This window comes from Aquarana catesbeiana, linkage group LG11, assembly GCF_042186555.1.
Source record: "Aquarana catesbeiana isolate 2022-GZ linkage group LG11, ASM4218655v1, whole genome shotgun sequence".
NCBI lineage: Eukaryota > Metazoa > Chordata > Amphibia > Anura > Ranidae > Aquarana > Aquarana catesbeiana.
Genome location: NC_133334.1, coordinates 4,346,126 through 4,365,243, shown reverse-complemented (window position 1 = coordinate 4,365,243; position 19,118 = coordinate 4,346,126). Strand labels below are relative to the sequence as shown.

Sequence of the window (19,118 nt, the reverse complement as noted above, 5' to 3'; positions counted from 1 at the left end):
AAGGGTGGTTGGCGGTTGTCAGCAGCAGTAGGATGGAACCAGTAGAGTTTAGATGAAGCACGTAGAAGCTGCATGCAGCCAGTGGCTGTTGGATGGAGCTGGTGGAGCTTGGATGGAGTCAGTGCTGGGCGGATGGAGCCAGTGGTGGTTTGATAGTGTCAATAGAGATTGGAAAGAACCAGTGGCAATTAGATAGAGTTAATGGTGGTAGTATAGGATTACTGTTGGCAGATGAAAGGAGCAAATGGCAGTTGGCTGGTGCCAGCAGCAGTAGGATGGAGCCAGTTGAGGTTGGAGGAAGTATGTACAAGTTGGATGCAGCCAGTGGCAGCTGGATGGAGCCAGTAAAGGACGGATGGAGCCAATAGCGATTTAGAAGGAGCCAGTGGCAGCTGGATGGAGCCAGTAAAGGACGGATGGAGCCAGTGGCGGTTGGATAGCGCCAATAGCGGTTTGGAAGGAGCCAGTGGCCGTTGGATGGTGTCAGCAGAGGTTTTTCCTTTTCTGACTATCATGGGGTTAGCGCCTTGTAGGCAAATTATTTGGGACACAATTACATCAAGGCATTGACAGTTGGCAATTGACAAGAAACAGTTAATCTCATACTCCTGAGTGATTAAAGATCTCCAGGATTTAATGGCCGCGATGGCAGGGAACACATAAATATATACGTTCAGCTGGCAGAAGAACAATCAGTTTGCACAGAGTGGAAGAGGCGGTGAGGAGGCATCTTAACCTGCTCTTGATTCCTGCAGGAATGTTAAGTATCAGCGCTGATTATTTAATCAGACGAGCCGCGTCTTGGCCCGGCTAATTTGGGTGGCGGATCATATTGAACTCATAAAATAATTGTGCACCTGTTGTGATAGAAGTCTGCTTAAACAAATGTTCAGAAGACTCGAATTATGAGAGGAGGAATCAGCTCTTCTCATCCGGGAAGCCGGGGGGGGGGGGGGATAATTCTTTTAAAAAAAAAAAAAAAAAGAAAAGGAAATACAAATACATGCCGCGCGTCAGACGCCAAATACAAAAATCACAAAAGTCTTCGTAAATTGAAGACATCCGTCCACAAAGACGACTTTTCTGGGTCATTGTCACCTTTGTTGAGAAGCTTTAGAAATATGCGGTCGGAATTGATATCGGACATAAAAAAAAAAAATTTAAAAAACGGCGATGTTCCAAACCCTCGCAGGCGTCATACTGGCCTCCAGCGATTTTCTATAGAGACGGAGGGAAGGATGGATTCCATAACGCCGGAAATCCCAATGGGATGCGGAGGATCCGGGGACCAGCATGGAGGCTGAGGATTCTACATGCGTTGCCAGCCCATCGGAGGTGTAAAAGTAAACAGAAGGCGACACGGAGGAAAGTGCGCACGGTGCGACACATCGCGTGATATCACCAGGCCCGCTGGGAACGAACCGCGCACACGGATCACCGATATGTGATAGGCTGCAGTCGGCGGTCTAACAGATTTCCTGGGAAATGAGCCGACGTCGCAATAACACATCCCGACCTTCACCGTCTGAGATGTATAATGCGACAAACACGCCGCCGTATAATACGATAAAAATGGTGCGGTTAATACGATGTACACAGCGCGCTTCTATACATTGGATGGTTGCATATACTGTAGATTTGCTGTGTGTGTGTATATATTGTAAAGCGCTGCGTAAACTGTTGGCGCTATATAAATCCTGAATAATAATAATAATAATAATAATAATAATAATAATATATATATATATATATATATATATATATATAAATATAAATAACAAAATCAAAATTTAACCCGGCATTACGACTGATGAGACATTTTAGGGTCCCCCTTATATCTGGGTCTCTGTCAGAGTCCCCTTTACATTAGAATCCCCCATCAGAGCCCCACTTAACATCAGAGTCTGTCTCAGCCTTGCATCAGGGTCTTCATCCAAGCCCTCTCCCTACATCAAGGTCCCCATTAGAGTCCCACCTTAAATCAGAGTCTCCCTTACATCAGGGTCCCCATTCAAGCCCCCTTTACATCAAGGACCCCCATCAGAGTCCCCCCCCCCCCCCATATATCAGGGTCCTCATCAGGGTCCTGCCATAAATTAGAGTCCCCTTTGCATTAGGGTCCCCATCCAAGCCTCGGCTTACATTAAGGACTTCATCAGAGTCCCCCCTTACATCAGGGTCCCCATCCAAGCCCCCCTCTACATGAAGGTTCCCATCAGAGTCCCCCTTTGCATCAGCATCCCCACCAGAGTCCCCCTTTATATCAGCATTCCCACCAGAGTCCCCCTTTATATCAGGATCCCCATCAGAGTCCCCCTTTATATCAGGATCCCCATCAGAGTCCCCCTTTATATCAGGATCCCCATCAGAGTCCCCCTTTATATCAGGATCCCCATCAGAGTCCCCCTTTATATCAGGGTCTCCATCTGAGTCCCCCCAATACATCAGGATCCCCATCAGAGCCCCTCTTTTCATCAGGATCCCCATCAGAGTCCCCCTTTACATCAGGATCCCCATCCCCAATACATCAGAAATGGTGGCCACACTCAGCCTCCCTTACCTCAGTCTGCCTTAGGAGTTCCCCTTACATCAGGATCCCCATCCAAGCACCCCCCCCCCTCCTTAAATCAACATCCCCATCAAAGTCCCCCTTTATATCAGGGTCTCCTTCCCCCAATACATCAGAAATGGGGACCACACTCAGCCTCTGCTGACATTAAAACCCCAATTAGTGCCCATTGAGGATATGACCATAGTTGTGGGCCGAATGTGGCCCATGGGCCGTAGTTTGGACACCCCTTGTATACATTAACAATTCGACGAGCCACCTGGTCCGAGGGGGGATCACAATTCATATAAAATAAAGGGGTGCCCCTCGCAGAGAGTCGGTTCTTCTGGACTCCATGAGCAAATGGCGCAGCTGAGGTCACAGGAGGTTGGGGGTGTTGCCTGTAATGATATCCATTCTGTTGTGTGCGGCGGAGCGATTCTGCGACATTGGCTGAGATGTGACAACGTGATAATTGTACTATTAGCGGTGACACAGAGATCATATGGAGGTATCACCCCCTCCCCCACCCCGTCTGTCTCTATAATAACCAGCCTTGTTCTAGTATCTGCCGCAACAGAGCGTCCAAACGCGGCACCCATAACACCGTGACCGTCCATAGATGGGGGCGCGGCATGGCGCTGGAGAGGCGGTCACTGCGTTACACCCTGATGTCATTTCTTATTATTTATCGATTGCTGCGAAGATGGCGATGATCAAATCTGATAAAATCTATATACAGTATATACCACCCGCTCCTAAAACCTTAAATACGACAAATCCCAGGAGCGCCCTTCCCCCGATAATGACTTCTCTCTGTTTTATTAACGTTTTTTGGTCCCTTCGATTTTTTTTTTTGCCGTTACGTTTAATTACTTTTTTGATTTGAGTAATAAAATTTTAAAAATGAATAGACGATAGTTTTCTGCTCCTCAGAGACAAAAATTCACTGCGGCCATCACACGGCTCAAACCGCCAGGCGTGAGAACGGCCAACGCAGCACCGAAATCCGGAGAAACCAAAATTCCAACATTTTCCACCGCCGCTCAAACTGCGTCGTTCCCGCCATCGTCCGCAGAGGAAGAACAAATAAATATAGAAATAAAAAGAGGAAAGTTTTTGTAACATTGTTTCATTAATGAGAGAAAAGATTTCGAACTGGAACCTTCCTGAGATGAAACAATACAAAGTGGGGATATAATCTGCTGGGGACATTCTTTCCGGGACACCTCTGGGGGGGAGGGGGGATCTAATCGGGGTAACCAGCTGTAAATCAGATATTCCTGCCGATGATGGGTGGATCGGGAGACGATTGCACATCTGTGGACACACTGCGACCTCTGCAGGCCAACCATCCTATCTGATCACTACTGTCCCACCCGGAGATCGGCCAGAGGGTCCCCACATGGCCCATAAACACGTACACTGCACCCCAAGTGTGCATATATATTGTATGCTATATGGTCATTCTGGTAAGTTTGTGAACCTTTCACCATCACACCTACCGCTTATGAGCTTGTTGGACTTCCCATTCCAAAACCATGGCCATTAATATGGAGATGCCCCCCCATGGCCATTAATATGGAGATGTCCCCCCATGGCCATTAATATGGAGTTGATTCAACCTCCCCCATAGCCATTAATATGGAGCTGCCTCACCTCCATGGTCATTAATATTGGAGTTACCCCACACTCTAGCCAATAATATAGAGTTGCTCCATCCAAGGTCATTAATAAGGAGTTGTTCTACCACTGTGGCCATTATTATGGAGTTACCCTGCTCTCGTGTCCATTATTGAGTTGTTTCCCCCAGGCCATAGCCATTAATATGGAACTGTTACCCCCATCATTAATATGGAGTTGTCTCACCCATAGCCATTATTATGTAGTTGTTCCCTATAACCACGGTCTTTAATATGGAGCTGTTCTACCCCATGGTCATAATTATTGAGTTACCCACACTCCCAGGGCCATTCATTTGGAGTAACCATCCCACTTTTGCTATTAATATGGAGTTACCCTGCTCCCATAGCCAAGATTTCTGAATTGTTCCCCAGCCCCGTGGCCATTAATATAGAGTTACCCTGCTCCACTTGCCATTATCATTGAGTTGTTCCCCACCCCCCGTGGTCAATAATATGGAGTTTCTCTACCCTATGGCCATTAATATGGAGCTGATCCCCCCTCCCCCATTTGAAGTTCAGATTGCCATGGTCTATAATAGTAAGTTGACCTCTGACCTCATGGTCATGAATATGGAATTGCTTTACCCCATGGCCATTGTTATAGAGTTGACCAAGTGGTCATTATTATGAAGTTGTCCCCTTTGTGGCTATAACACCCTCCACTCTTCTGGGAAGACTTAGCACAAGATTTTGGAGGGTGTCTGTGAGAATGTGTACCCTTTTCAGGTACTGATGCTGGATGAGAAGACCTGACTCGTATGTTGGGGCCTCACATTGGGTACCAGAAAAAAACCTGACTCACCATCAGTGTTCCAACTCATCCCAAAGGTGTTCAGTAAAGTCGAGGACATGTACTCATGTTGGATGAGATGACCTTATACCAAAGGTCTTCAAAAGTAGGGTTGAGGTGAGGGCTCTGTGCAGGAGACTGGAGCTCCTCCACACCAAACTGGTCACACCATGTCTTTATGGAGCTGGCTTTGTACACGGGGGGGGGGGGGGGGGGGGGCACAATGATGGTGGAACGGAAAAGGGTCTTCATCAAACTGTTACAAGGTAGGAGTGCACAATTGTCTACAATGTCTTTGTATGATGGAGGATTACCAGAACCCTTCACTGGAGACCCCTGAACTCATTTGTATTGGGGTCACATACTTTTACATATATAGGGGACCTCACTGTTATTCTGTAGAAGTTGGATCTTCTGCCCCTCATCTATGGTCACCATAAAACAGAAGGAGGACGATGGAGTTTGGTTGAGTGACATCTGGCAGTGATGTATATAGAAGTGAGATATAGGAGACAGTGCTGAGATATAATATATGAATGACAGCTCTATACATCAGAGGAGACAGCACCATCCCCCCCACATCTCACTCCTGCTGGGAATGTGATAATCTATACATAACGCTGGCGCGTCTCCACACAAATCAAAAGGAGCAACGCAGATGTCGCCATTAGATGAACACCTCATCATCTCAGTCCCGACAATGGCAGCCGGGTGGCCGGGGATCGCCGAGATCTTATTGGATGAGGTTGAGGTCGTGGGTCCACCATCTTCATTTTTTTAGAAAACGATCTGTTATAAAAGGGTGTCGGAAAGGGTCACATGGAGCATGAACTATTAAAAGTAGAAGTCAACCCCAACTGGATGACGTTGCTCTGTGTAAAATAAACAGTTTTCATTCTTAATATATATATACCATTTCCCTTTTTTTTCTCCCTTTCTCCCATCTCAGTGCTGCTGATCACCTGCAATCTCTTTGCAGACACTTTCTGACTACATGCTCTCTCCAGTGATGGCTGCATGGCACTTCTCAGGGCAAGGCCTGTTTCAGAAGGAGTGTCCCTTTAAGCAGTGTTGGAATTTGGGGTGAGAGGGTGGAGCAACGCACGGACAGACCGCCAGTCACACAGCGACACAATGGCGGCACAGTTCCTCCGCGGCTCTGCACCACCGGAAAGGATTTTACTGATGTTGTTCTTGTTCCTCATTAAACTGAAATCTGCAGAATCCGTCTGCTGCGATCCGAGCGAATTCCACGGGAAACGGAAAAAAATAAAAACCTATTTCAGGTCAACGTGTGCCGTCCTAATATAGAGATATAACATGTTCTAATATAAAGATATAAAGATATAACATGTTCTAATATAAAGATATAACGTGTCCTAATATAAAGATATAACGTGTTCTAATATAAAGATCTAGAGATATAACGTGTCCTAATATAAAGATATAACGTGTCCTAATATAAAGATATAACATGTCCTAATATAGTATATTCACTGTGATACTATAAAGTTCTGATACATTTTACTATCCGGTGTACAAAATAGCAACATTTTGAAACAAGAAAATATCATCCAAGTTTCTGATATCACAAATCTCTCAGCACTTCCTGTCATTCTATTCCAATATACACAGAAAAATCAATAACTAAAAACGATCATGAAAATCTGAGTAAGAGATTCCAGAACAATCCCAATTTCTACAACTACTCACCATGACCCAATGAAGGATAGATAGATAGATAGATAGATAGATAGATAGATAGATAGATAGATAGATAGATAGATAGATAGATAGATAGATAGATAGATAGATAGATAGATAGATAGATAGATTATATTACCAAAAGTATTGGGACGCTTGCCTTTACATGAACTTTAATGACATCCCAGTCTTAGTCCGGAGGGTTCAATATTGAGTTGGCTCCGCCCTTTGCAGCTATAACAGCTTCAATTCTTCTGGAAGGCCGTCCACAAGGTTTAGGAGGGTGTCTATGGGAATGATTGACCATTCTTCCAGAAGAGCCTTTGTGAGGTCAGGCAACTGATGTTGGACAAGAAGGCCTGGCTCTTGCAGTCTGGTATGCAGTCATGTTGGAACAGGAAGGGGCCATCCCCAAACTGTTCCCACAAAGTTGGGAGCATGAAATTGTCCAAAATGTCTTGGTATGCTGACGCCTTAAGAGTTCCCTTCACTGGAACTATGGGGACCAACCCCTAAAAAACAACCCCACACCATAATCCTCCCTCCACCAAATGATTTGAAGGGGTGGCCCAATACTTCTGGCAAATATGGTGTGGATGAGCAGTTTGGGGTGGAGGAACTTGACTGGCCTGAACAGAGTCCTGACCTGAAACCCCATAGAACACCTTGGGAGGGCCAGCTCAATATCGAACCCTACGGACTAAGACTGGGACGCCATTAAAGTTCATGTAAAGGCAGGCGTCCCAATACTTTTGGTAATCTAGTGTTTATTCTAGCAGTAGTAGTGGGTGGAAGATATAATGTATACATATGGGATATGATATAGATATATATATTCTGGTAGCAGGTACTCATGCCATTAAATAAGGAATACAGAAGTGACTATATGATATGACATGGATATGATATTCAGTAGATATAGCTATAGATATAGATAAGGCATGCTATACATAGATGGATAGATAAGATACAGTATATATCTCTATATTCCGGCAGTAGGAGGAGGCAGTAGATATGATAAAGATTTATATATATTCCAGCTGTAGGAGTGGGCGGTACCCCACCCCGCTCATGTGATATTAATAAGGAATACAGAAGTGATTATGATATACAGTAGATATAGACAGATATGATATAGATATATATATATGATATAGATATAGACAGATATGATATATACAGATATGATATAGATATAGACAGACATGATATAGATATATACATGATATATATACATAATATAGACAGATATGATATAGATATCTACAGATATGATATAGATATAGACGGATATGATATAGATATGATATGATATAGATATATACAGATATATACAGATATGATATAGACGGATATGATATAGATATATATATAGATATATACATGATATATACAGATATGATATAGATATGGTATATATATCTCTCTATATACTGGTGGAAGGGGCGGGCGGTGCCCCTCGGCGCTCATGCGATATTAATAAGGAATACAGAAGTGATTATATACAGTAGATATAGACAGATATGATATAGATATAGATATACATGATATATATACATGATATAGACAGATATAATATAGATATATACAGATATGATATAGATATGGTATATATCTCTCTATATACTGGTAGAAGGGGCGGGCGGTGCCCCTCGGCGCTCATGCGATATTAATAAGGAATACAGAAGTGATTATATACAGTAGATATAGACAGATATGATATAGATATACATGATATATATACATGATATAGATATGGTATATCTCTCTCTATATACTGGTGGAAGGGGCGGGCGGTGCCCCTCGGCGCTCATGCGATATTAATAAGGAATACAGAAGTGACTATCATGGCTGTCAGCAGGATTTGCATGCCGGAGTGCTCGTATGACAGACGGAAATCATCAACAATACTGAAGATAACGACATTATTTTTTATGCTAATTACAGCTGCAGCTAATTTGCATGCTAATTTCCAGTACAAAACCCTCTTTAAGCCGGAGTGCGGCATCGCCAGCTGCACGAGAGTCAAAGGCCTTCGTACAGTCTCCGAAAAAGACAATTTCCCTCCGCGCATCAATCAGCGCATTCGCTCGTCCCAGAAAGTGGCGCTGTGACTCGGAGCCCCAGCTGGGGTTTCGGGGCCCTTGATGGAAATATCGGCTTTTTGTGGAACAATGGAGAACATTGAGATATCACGTGGCGGGGGGGGGTGAAGAATCGTGTCCACGGATGCCCTGCGCCGGATTCTGCTGATTAAGCACAAACCGGAGCCGAACGTTCCCATTTCCGCACACCCCATTCGCGGGGCCAACTCCACCCAGAATTTCCAAGCTGGGGTTTACGTTTTGGAGGGAGGTGGAAATGTCTCCAGAACACATGGCGGGACGTGAGGCCTGCACGGCGGTATCAATTTCCTGCCCTGTACATAAGACATGCGCAGGCTCTATAGGTATCCATACGCAGATAACCCCTCCGTCCTGATCCAACTAAATAATAGGAGATTGATGTTCAATGATTCTGGAAGTCCTGAAATTTATCACACCCAATAATAAAATGATCATTCCAACCTAACCACCTAATCCTAATCCCCCCAACCTTCCATTGGCTCCCATGAACTAGGACTGCCAGAAAACCGCCACATTGGGCGACGGGATCAGCAATGCCACCAATCACAGGATGTCCTGTACAGGCACAGAGCTAACCCCCCCCCCCCCCAGCAGGCCTCTGTAGTAAACTGGGGAACTCCGGGGATTCCCCTCTTGAGGAAATCATGTGACCTGCATTGTGACATCATCCCCAGGGGTTCCCCCATGGTGGGGATTCATTGGGATTCACATTCAGGGCTTGTTTACACCAGGCGTGGCAAAAGTGCGCTTTTTCTTGCACCACACAAAAATCCACTGCCCTTTGTAACGCACACGGGTGTTCTCAATGACGCCCCATCAAAAAAAAAAAATGCATGCGCATTTATGCCGGCCAAAACGCAATACCATGGTGCGGAACAATTTTAAGAATCATGCCGCCACCTTTTTTTGAGCGCTTCATGTGCATAGGGCAGCTCATTTAAATAAATAGGGTGGCTCTGAAATGTGGCGCGTGGGATCATTTGGGACGCACAAAAAACGTGAGCGTTCGCAGACGCACCTCAAGGTGTGAACTAAACCTCGAAGGATATTTTCACTTTGTGAACGGCATTTTGAAATGATCTTAGTGAATGTGGTGAAGTTGTGTCACTTCAATCGTCCAATCAGGTGAGCGCAAAATTTCTCTTTTTTTTTCCTTGCAGATGATTGGATGGTTTCACCTCTTTGAAAGTGAATTTTATCTACTGCTTCAGTAAATCAGAGTCACTTCATCTCCTGTGCTGGCGGAACACAGCAACCAATCACTATTTACATAGTTACATATTGTTACATAAAGTTATATTGTTACATAAAGTTATATTGTTACATAAAGTTATATTGTTACATAAAGTTACAGATAGTTCCATAGTCACAGCCAGTTCTATAGTTACAGAATTACATGGAGCTGAATAGAGTCACAGGTCCATCCAGAGGCCCCCCATATGCGTGTATAGTGTATAGCATATGTGTTCTCTTTCCTCCTATCAGCAGCCGGAGTCTCGGGCAGACTTATTGGGGTGACATTTAGTGTGTATTAATAATTGTTTAATGGATGGGGGGGGGGGGACTTGGCTCTGCACCGACCACCATATGCTCTTTTTGGTGTGAATTGAATAGTTCAGTATTATCTATGTCAGGTATTTGAAAATGCTGTCTGCGACTCCATAGTGGCCATTTGTTCTCACTTCCTGTTCGGTCACCTGTACAGGAAATAAGAGCAAACCTCCCCAGTGGGGTCACAGACAGTATCACGATCCTTCAAGAGCTTCTAAGCCTTTCTGTATTGTCTGGGTTCCTCATTTCCTGTTCTATCTAAACGAGGAGACATTTCCCAAAACTAGGGCAGAGAATAGATGCCAAATGTCCCAGATTGTCTGGGACAGGACCGCATCTCGGACCTCAGTCCTGATGATGCTGTGTCCTGGGCCATGTCCTGGATTGTCTGGGATAGTCACATAGTTACATAGTAGGTGAGGTTGAAAAAAGACACAAGTCCATCAAGTCCAACCTATGTGTGTGATTATATGTCAGTATTACATTACATATCCCTGTATATTGCGGTCATTCAGGTGATTATCTAATAGTTTCTTGAAGCTATCAATGCTCCCCGCTGAGACCACCGCCTGTGGAAGGGAATTCCACATCCTTGCCGCTCTTACAGTAAAGAACTCTCTACGTAGTTTTAGTCCCATGTCTCTGACCTCAGTCCTGATGATGCTGTGTCCTGGGCCATGTCCCGGATTGGCTGGGATAGTCCTTGATCTCAGATCTCAGTCCTGATTATGCTGTGTCCTCGGCCATGTCCCAGATTGGCTGGGTTATTCCCCGTATCTGAGACCTTAGTCCTGATAATGCTGTGTCCTGGGCCATGTCCTGGATTGGCTGGGATAGTCCCTAAGCTCAGACCTTAGTTCTGATGATGCTGTGTCCTGGGCCATGTCCTGGATTGGCTGGGATAGTCCCTAAGCTCAGACCTTAGTCCTGATGATGCTGTGTCCTGGGCCATGTCCCGGATTGGCTGGGATAATCCCGTTTCTAGGACCTGAGTCCTGATGATGCTGTGTCCTGGGCCATGTCCCAGATTGGCTGGGGTAGGCTCTGTTCTCAGACCTCAGTCCTGGCAATGCCGTGCCCTGGGCCATGTCCCGGAATGGCTGAGATAGTCCCTGTTCTCAGACCTCAGTCCTGATGATGCTGTGTCCTGCGCCATGTCCCGGATTGGCTGGGGTAGTCCCTGTTCTCAGACCTCAGTCCTGGCAATGCTGTGCCCTGGGCAATGTCCTGGGTTTACAGTGTCACTCTCATTTGAGTTACTGCACATGCTCAGACAACCAATATTACAGTGACTGGGGGCTGCAAGTGGGTGTTCCCTGCATAATTAGAAGTCGGGTCTGGGTGGGTCACTGCAGTAAATGGCCGTAAATTGGGCGGGACCAACTAGTCAGTAGGCGTGCCTAAAGCAGACTGTGGGGTGGGCATAACTGTCTCCTGGGGGCTGGGACTGAGGTGTTGATAAGTATACATGCAGATAACGATAAAATGTTAGTCGGGGGTTCAAGCTTTTCCTAACTATTCCAAAACTTGAATAAAACTTTTTCCCGCAGTCTGGCTTTAATTACCAATTTTTGTACTTTTATACCCCAATAAAGAACGCCACAAAACACTGACACGGCCGGCTCTGGAGGGAATGACTTTTATCAAATTATTCATCAGTAAAACCAATTATCAATAACTTATTATATCTAAAGTCCAAAGAGGGAATTGTGAGGACCAGAAACATCGAGACCCAAAAGATGATGTAATACCTGCCAAGAGGGGGCGCCCTTCATTCTACTGCTCCCCTCCCCCATTCTATTACCTGGTGAATGGGTGCAATGTACTTCCACAGCCCTGCAGAACATCACACCTGCTCTACATTCCCCACATCGCTGCAAATTATCTGAGTGGAGAGATGTCGGGACACAATACCAGGAACATAAAATGAATGCTAGTCATAAAGACATGAGAACCTCCTCCTGGATATGGGTGACCCCTTACTCCACCCAGACATGGGTGACCCCTTAATCCTCCCAGACATGGGTGACCCCTTACTCCTCCCAGACATGGGTGACCCCTTACTCCTCCCAGACATGGGTGACCCCCTCACTCCCCCAGACATAGGTGACCCCCTCACTCCCCACTGACATGGATGACCCCCTCACTCCCCCCAGACATGGATGACCCCCTCACTCCCCCCAGACATGGGTGACCCCTTACTCCCTCCAGACATGGGTGACCCCTTACTTCCCCCAGACATGAGTGACCCCTTACACCCCCCAGACATGGGTGACCCCCTCACTCCCCCCAGACATGGGTGACCCCTTACTCCCTCCAGACATGGGTGACCCCTTACTTCCCCCAGACATGGGTGACCCCCTCACTCCTCCCAGACATGGGTGACCCCCTCACTCCTCCCAGACATGGGTGACCCCTCACTCCTCCCAGACACGGGTGACCCCTTACATCCCCCAGACATGGGTGACCCCTTACACCCCCCAGACATGGGTGACCCCCTCACTCCCCCCAGACATGGGTGACCCCTTACTTCCCCCAGACATGGGTGACCCCCTCACTCCTCCCAGACATGGGTGACCCCCTCACTCCTCCCAGACATGGGTGACCCCTCACTCCTCCCAGACACGGGTGACCCCTTACATCCCCCAGACATGGGTGACCCCCTCACTCCCCCCCAGACATACGGGATAAAATGACAAAAATCAAAATTTCCTGAAAAGACTGAAACGCGTTGATAATTGTGAGAGGGACTCTACCTTTAATCTCCCCTAGTAGTTCACTTGTGTTTAGTCGTTCCATTTTCTCTTTCCAGTCTTTAGAAAGAAGTTTCTCCATGCAGGAAGAATCTGAGAAAAAAAAAAAAAAACTTTATTAAAAAAAAGTGTAATCGCACATTTCACTCGTCTGTTATGTAAAACTCAAAAAACAAATACAAAAATAGGAAAAAGAGACAGGAGAGGAGCGCATCCCTTTACCCAAAGCCGAAATTCCGGGAAAACACCAGGCTGTCCAACTTTCCTTGGTCACCGCTCAGATTTCAGCCTCATAACTTGGTTTTTCCCTCTAGTCATGTAGAAAAGGTATTAAACAAAAACATCATTTATGTAGAGTAACCCAACCACCGCGCTGATGGGAAACCTTGTTTATTCGTTTCCACAGAGAAAACAGCGCAAAACTGAATGGAAGCCAAAGGAGCCATGGCTAAGAGCTCTGCCATTCCCGATGTGCATTACGGGCTAATCTCTCCAGGACTGACCAATCAGATGTCATCCCGGACAAGCCCCCAAGATTAATGCAAATCTCCAGTTACACGTCGTGATGCGTGGTGACAACCTCACTTACAGAAGAACGATCCCTTGCCTAACCTTTCTAGATGCAGTAATGAACCCATGCTTTGCTACTCAGAACACAAATGTTATTGTTTGGCATACACAAAGAAAGATTTGGCTCCAATCAAAGGTCCAAGCCAATTCCGCTGTAGCGGGACTCAAGAGGCCGGCTAGTTAGTGAACACAGGACGGCCGCCGTGGCTTTAGATTGCAGCCGACACATGTAGTGGTTTCAGTCCTACGGCTCATTATCCGCCGAGCAGGTTTCCCTTCCCTAAGTCCGGGGGATAAAGTCACATTCTCTGGAAACAGCCCAGGTAATCACCAAGCAATCACCGAGCATTAGGTCATGTCTACGGCTCACCGAGACGACCCCAATCCAGCAGGCAAAATTCGCATCGGTCATACGCCGAAAATCAAATGCTTCATTAGCATATCTCACATCTTAGGTCTTAATTAGTGACTTTGCAGCAGAAGGTCTACCGGGTGGAAAAGTCTGCACAACGAAAAAAAAAAAAAAAACAACACAGGAAATAAAGAACCACAATACGCAAAAGACGAGCGAAATTTCTCACTTTTACACCAAACAACGAGATCGGTGGAAATGTTTAAACATTGGCTGTCATCAAGTTTTTATTTATATAGAAAGAGGCTGTATGATTAATCACTGCTTCATTGGCCTTGCTGAGAAAAAAAAAAAGTGATGATGTTTTAGGTTTTTAGGCCTCTATTTTTTTTCTTTTTTTTAAAGTTGACTTCTTTTTTATAGCAAAGAAAATATCAGAATTATTTTTCCACAGAAAAATTGCAGTAAGAAAAAAAAAAAATAATAATAATAATAATTTGTATAATAATAATAAAAAAATTGGACAAGATGGCCAGAGGAAATCTCAAGGGCACCGCATCCCAAAATGTATAGGAACAGGACACTTGGAATTCTCTATGTAGCTGGAATTTTTGAGGTGCCGATAACTCAAATCAGAATCATAAATTAAAATTCAATAGTTTCTTTTTTTTTTTTTTTTTTTTTATACATTTTTTTTATTAATGTTAAGAATATAAATTACAACATTGTATACAATTTATACAATAAATACAATTTAAGAGGTCATGGAAATACATTAATATTCATAAAGAAAAAGAAAAAAAGGAGGGGGAGGTGAAAATTCAACAGTTTCAACATTACAAAATTACCTTTTGAACATAATTGTTGTCAAATTTCTTTATTCTTGAATGTATAATTTCCATGTATATATTATTTACAATTTTGTACATGATTTACCTGTCCAGGCATGGTGGTGCATTTATGAACATAATTGTTGTCAAATGTCTTTATTCTTGAAAGTATAATTTCTATGTATATATTACTTACAATTTTTTATGTGATTTACCTGTCCAAGTGTGGTGGTGCATATCCCCTGAGGAAGCCCATCAAAATGGCGAAACATGTTGGGATTGCTACACCAGGACTAGCAACTGCAATGAATCTACTATGTGGATATTTAACATGAATTATCTTCATGTTTTTTTTTTTTTTAAGAATTGATACATGTTTTCTTGTGTTATAACAAAAGCCATGAATAAAACTATTGAATTTTATTATATGATTATGATTTGAGTTATTGGCACCTAAACAAAAAAAAATCCCAGCTCTTACATAGAACATTCCAATTGTCCTGTTCCTAATAATAAAAATAATAAATGGTAATAAAAAATAATACAGCTTGTGCCATACACCAAAACTCTACATTTATATAGAATTAAAGTTATTGTAATATTAATAATAATTATTATTATGCAGGATTTATATAGCGCCAGCAGTTTGTGCAGCGCTTTACAACCTGAGGGCAGACAGTACACTTACAATAATAATAATAAATTGTACTTAAAAAATAATACAGCTTGTGACATACGCCAAAACTATAAATTTATATAGAATTACAGTTATTGTAATAATAATAATTATTATTATAAAGGATTTTTATAGAGCAAACAGTTTGTACAGGGCTTTACAACCTAAGGGCAGACAGCACAGTTATAATAATAATAATAAATTGTAATAAAAAATAATACACCTTGTAATCTACAACAAGGCTATACGTTTACATAGAGTTTCAGTTATTGTAATAATAATAATAATGATTATTATTATTATACAGGATTTATATGGCGCCAACAGTTTGCGCAGCGCTTTACAAAGTGAGGGCAGACAGTACACTTACAATAATATTAATAAATTGTAATTAAAAAATAATACACCTTGTGACCTACATCAAGACTATACATTTATATAGAGTTTCAGTTATTGTAATAATAATAATAATAATGAATATTATTATTATTATACAGGATTTATATAGCACCAACAGTTTGCGCAACGCTTTACAACCTGTGAGGGCAGACAGTACACTTACAATAATATTAATAAATTGTAATTAAAAAAATAATACAGCTTGTCACATACGCCAAGACTATACATTTATATAGAGTTACAGTTATTGTAATAATTATTATTATTATACATGATTTATATAGCACCAACAGTTTGCGCAGTGCTTTACAACCTGAGGGAAGACAGTACAGTTATAATAATAATAACAAATTGTAAAAAATAAATAATACACCTTGTGACCTATGCCAAGTCTATACGTTTATATAGAGTTACAGTTATTGTAATAATAATAATTATTATTATTATTATACAGAGTTTATATAGCGCCAACAGTTTGCTCAACACTTTGCAACCTGAGGGCAGACAGTACACTTACAATAATAAATTGTAATAAAATAATAATACAGCTTGTGACATATGCTAAAACTATACATTTATATAAAATTACAGTTATTGTAATAATATTATTATTAATAATAGTTGACTAAATAAAAATAATATAGTTTGTGACATATGCCAAAGCTGTGACTTTCTAAAGAATTAAAGTTATTGTAATGCAAAAAAAAAAAAAAAAAACTGTAATCCAAAGAATCAAGGATCAGCAACAGCCATACCAGAGCATAAAAATAAAATGAGTTATTAACTGCATCTACATTTCCCAACAACATAAAAAAAAAAAAATGATATTAACAGAAACAAGAAGTAATTATGTAACCACCCCGGATCTGCAAACAGTTATTAGTTACAAAGTAAAAGAAAAAAAAAAAAAAGGGGATACATTTTTTTTAAATTCATAAGCAGAGGAAGAAAAAAAAAATAAAAAGATGCAATGAAATGAGGAGATCGAAGACTGCGCGACATCCGTATCAAAGAGCGGCTTGGCCGTTATTCAAATGAGACAAACGTCACCTTGTTTTAAGGAAGGAGAAGCGATCGCTCTCACTAACTGCGGGCTCCGCACGCTCAAGACGTCCTTTAAATGCATCAGAGGCTGCAGCTTTCCTCGTCACTTACTGATCCGCAGTCATATTTTTTTTTTAACACTTCTGTTTTTTGGTGTTTAAAAAAAAAAAAAAAAAAGGGAACGTTGAAATCACGGCAGGCTAGCTGGTGGAGATACGTTTTTTGCGCCCCGCTGCCGTGCGCTACGCCGTACAACTTGATTCCCCGCGTGCTCCGCCACTTGGCTGATTGCTGCTTTCAGATTTTCAAGGCCGTATTTGCAACCACAGAATCACTAAGTAGGTTGTAATTGCATTACATTTGCACAAGTTTTGCTGGAAAGACAACACAGCTTGAAAATGTTTTTGGGTAATATTTGAGCAGAAAAGGCAATTTATTTACTAATTACATCTTTCAGCGAGCGCAGAGAAATTAAGAAGCTGCAAGTTGCGGCGGAAGGGTATCAAAATACTTGTTATGCAATAAAAACAAAGAATCTAATTTTAAACAATTAGGAGCATATATTATTTTTTTTTTTTTTTTATAGGCTCTGGCCCGATAACAGAAGATTCTTAATACAACCGCCAATTACTCGATAGAACACAATAATTTGTCCTGTAAAGGGATATCATCATCTAATGAGGCGTCTCGCCTTCCATTAAAACAATCCAGTCATCTGGTCGCAAAATAAAGTATTGGCTGGAGGCGTTAAGTCACATGCTCGAAAATAAAAGCACTCATTATTTTCTCTTAAATTTGCTGATTTTTTTTCCCACCAAATTCTAAAATGTTAAAAAAAAAATATATATATATATATATATATAGAATTTCACATAAAAAATAAATCACATTAAAAAAACATAGAGATGTACATTATATTCTAAAATGTACAAAAAAAATATAACATTTTACACTCTAAGTCAATATTGTAATAATGTTAGGATTATTTTAAAAAAAAGTATCAAAAAGTAACTGTTTACATATCAATTAATCTTTGTTTCTAAAAGTATAGCATGTCCCAACAGTTAGGATTTTTTTATAATTAAAAAAAAAAAAATACAATTTAGTGATTGCACAATATTAAACAAACGTATCTAGCATACTTTCTTGGTATATTTTTTTGCAGAGCAAACAGTTATTTGATTTTTTTTTTTTTTTTGCGAGCTACTGCAGGAAGACCTCGTCTATGGCGCCTGTTTACTGTACATATTTTCACAAGCTGAGTTCTGTGCTGCAGGAATGCTTTTCTCTACATACGCCGGCTGCCGAGTTTATCAGCCACCTTAAAGGGGAAGCGCGCAGTTGGCAGTACTCAAAGTTTTTGTCGTGAGGTCCAAGAAGCTCTGCAGGTTTCCAAAGGATCCTGCGCTGGCTCCATGACAAGGCGGCTAACTGCTGCCACAACTCACAAGCGGAAGCCGCTGTCAGTGACAGGATTTTGGCATTACTGCAGGCCGCAAACTAGCAAGGACAGAACTTTTTTTTTTTTTTTCAAATGTAAAACAATAAAAAAAAAAAAAAAAATTCAGACGTAGGGGTTCACACTTCCGGGGGGGGGGGGGGGGGGGATCACTGGATTCTTGATTTCTCCAAACCAACAGACTCTAGAAGGCCACTTACATCATTGTATTTAAATCTGTCTTTAGTAAATTATTATTCTTTTATGACAATCTTATACGATATAAATATATCGCTGTCTGTGCTTTGCGAAATAGAAGTGACAAAAATCAGAGGAGACAAAAAACAAACAAAAAAAAAAAAACCTTCTTTGATCCATTCGAAGACTGATCAGCAAATATGCGCGACAAATGTTTACCATTTAGTTTTTAATTAAGTTTTAATTTGTTACAAAAATATACAAAAAAATTAAAAATGAATAAAAATTTAAAGATGTACAAAAATAATGCAAAAAAAAAAAAAAAAAGTGCAGAGCAGCGTAAGGCCTCGCAGGGTCTTCTGTTCTTCTGCAATGGAAGCCTTAGGGCCCTGTTCACACCTGTGCAATTTTTTTTCCACGCTAGAAGGCTTTCTAGCGCAACAGAAGCGCGTCC

General features: G+C 42.1%; 1 protein-coding gene across 5 annotated transcripts in view; it reads right to left on the bottom strand.

Moving 5' to 3' along the window:
- Positions 1–19,118, bottom strand: part of SOX6 (SRY-box transcription factor 6) — a 507,467-nt gene that overhangs the window by 202,133 nt on the left and 286,216 nt on the right. For all 5 annotated transcript variants that reach the window (XM_073603957.1, XM_073603956.1, XM_073603959.1 and 2 more), the window contains one exon: positions 13,161–13,250. In XM_073603957.1, the coding sequence (XP_073460058.1) occupies positions 13,161–13,250 (90 nt within the window). The remainder of the gene's footprint in view (positions 1–13,160; positions 13,251–19,118) is intronic.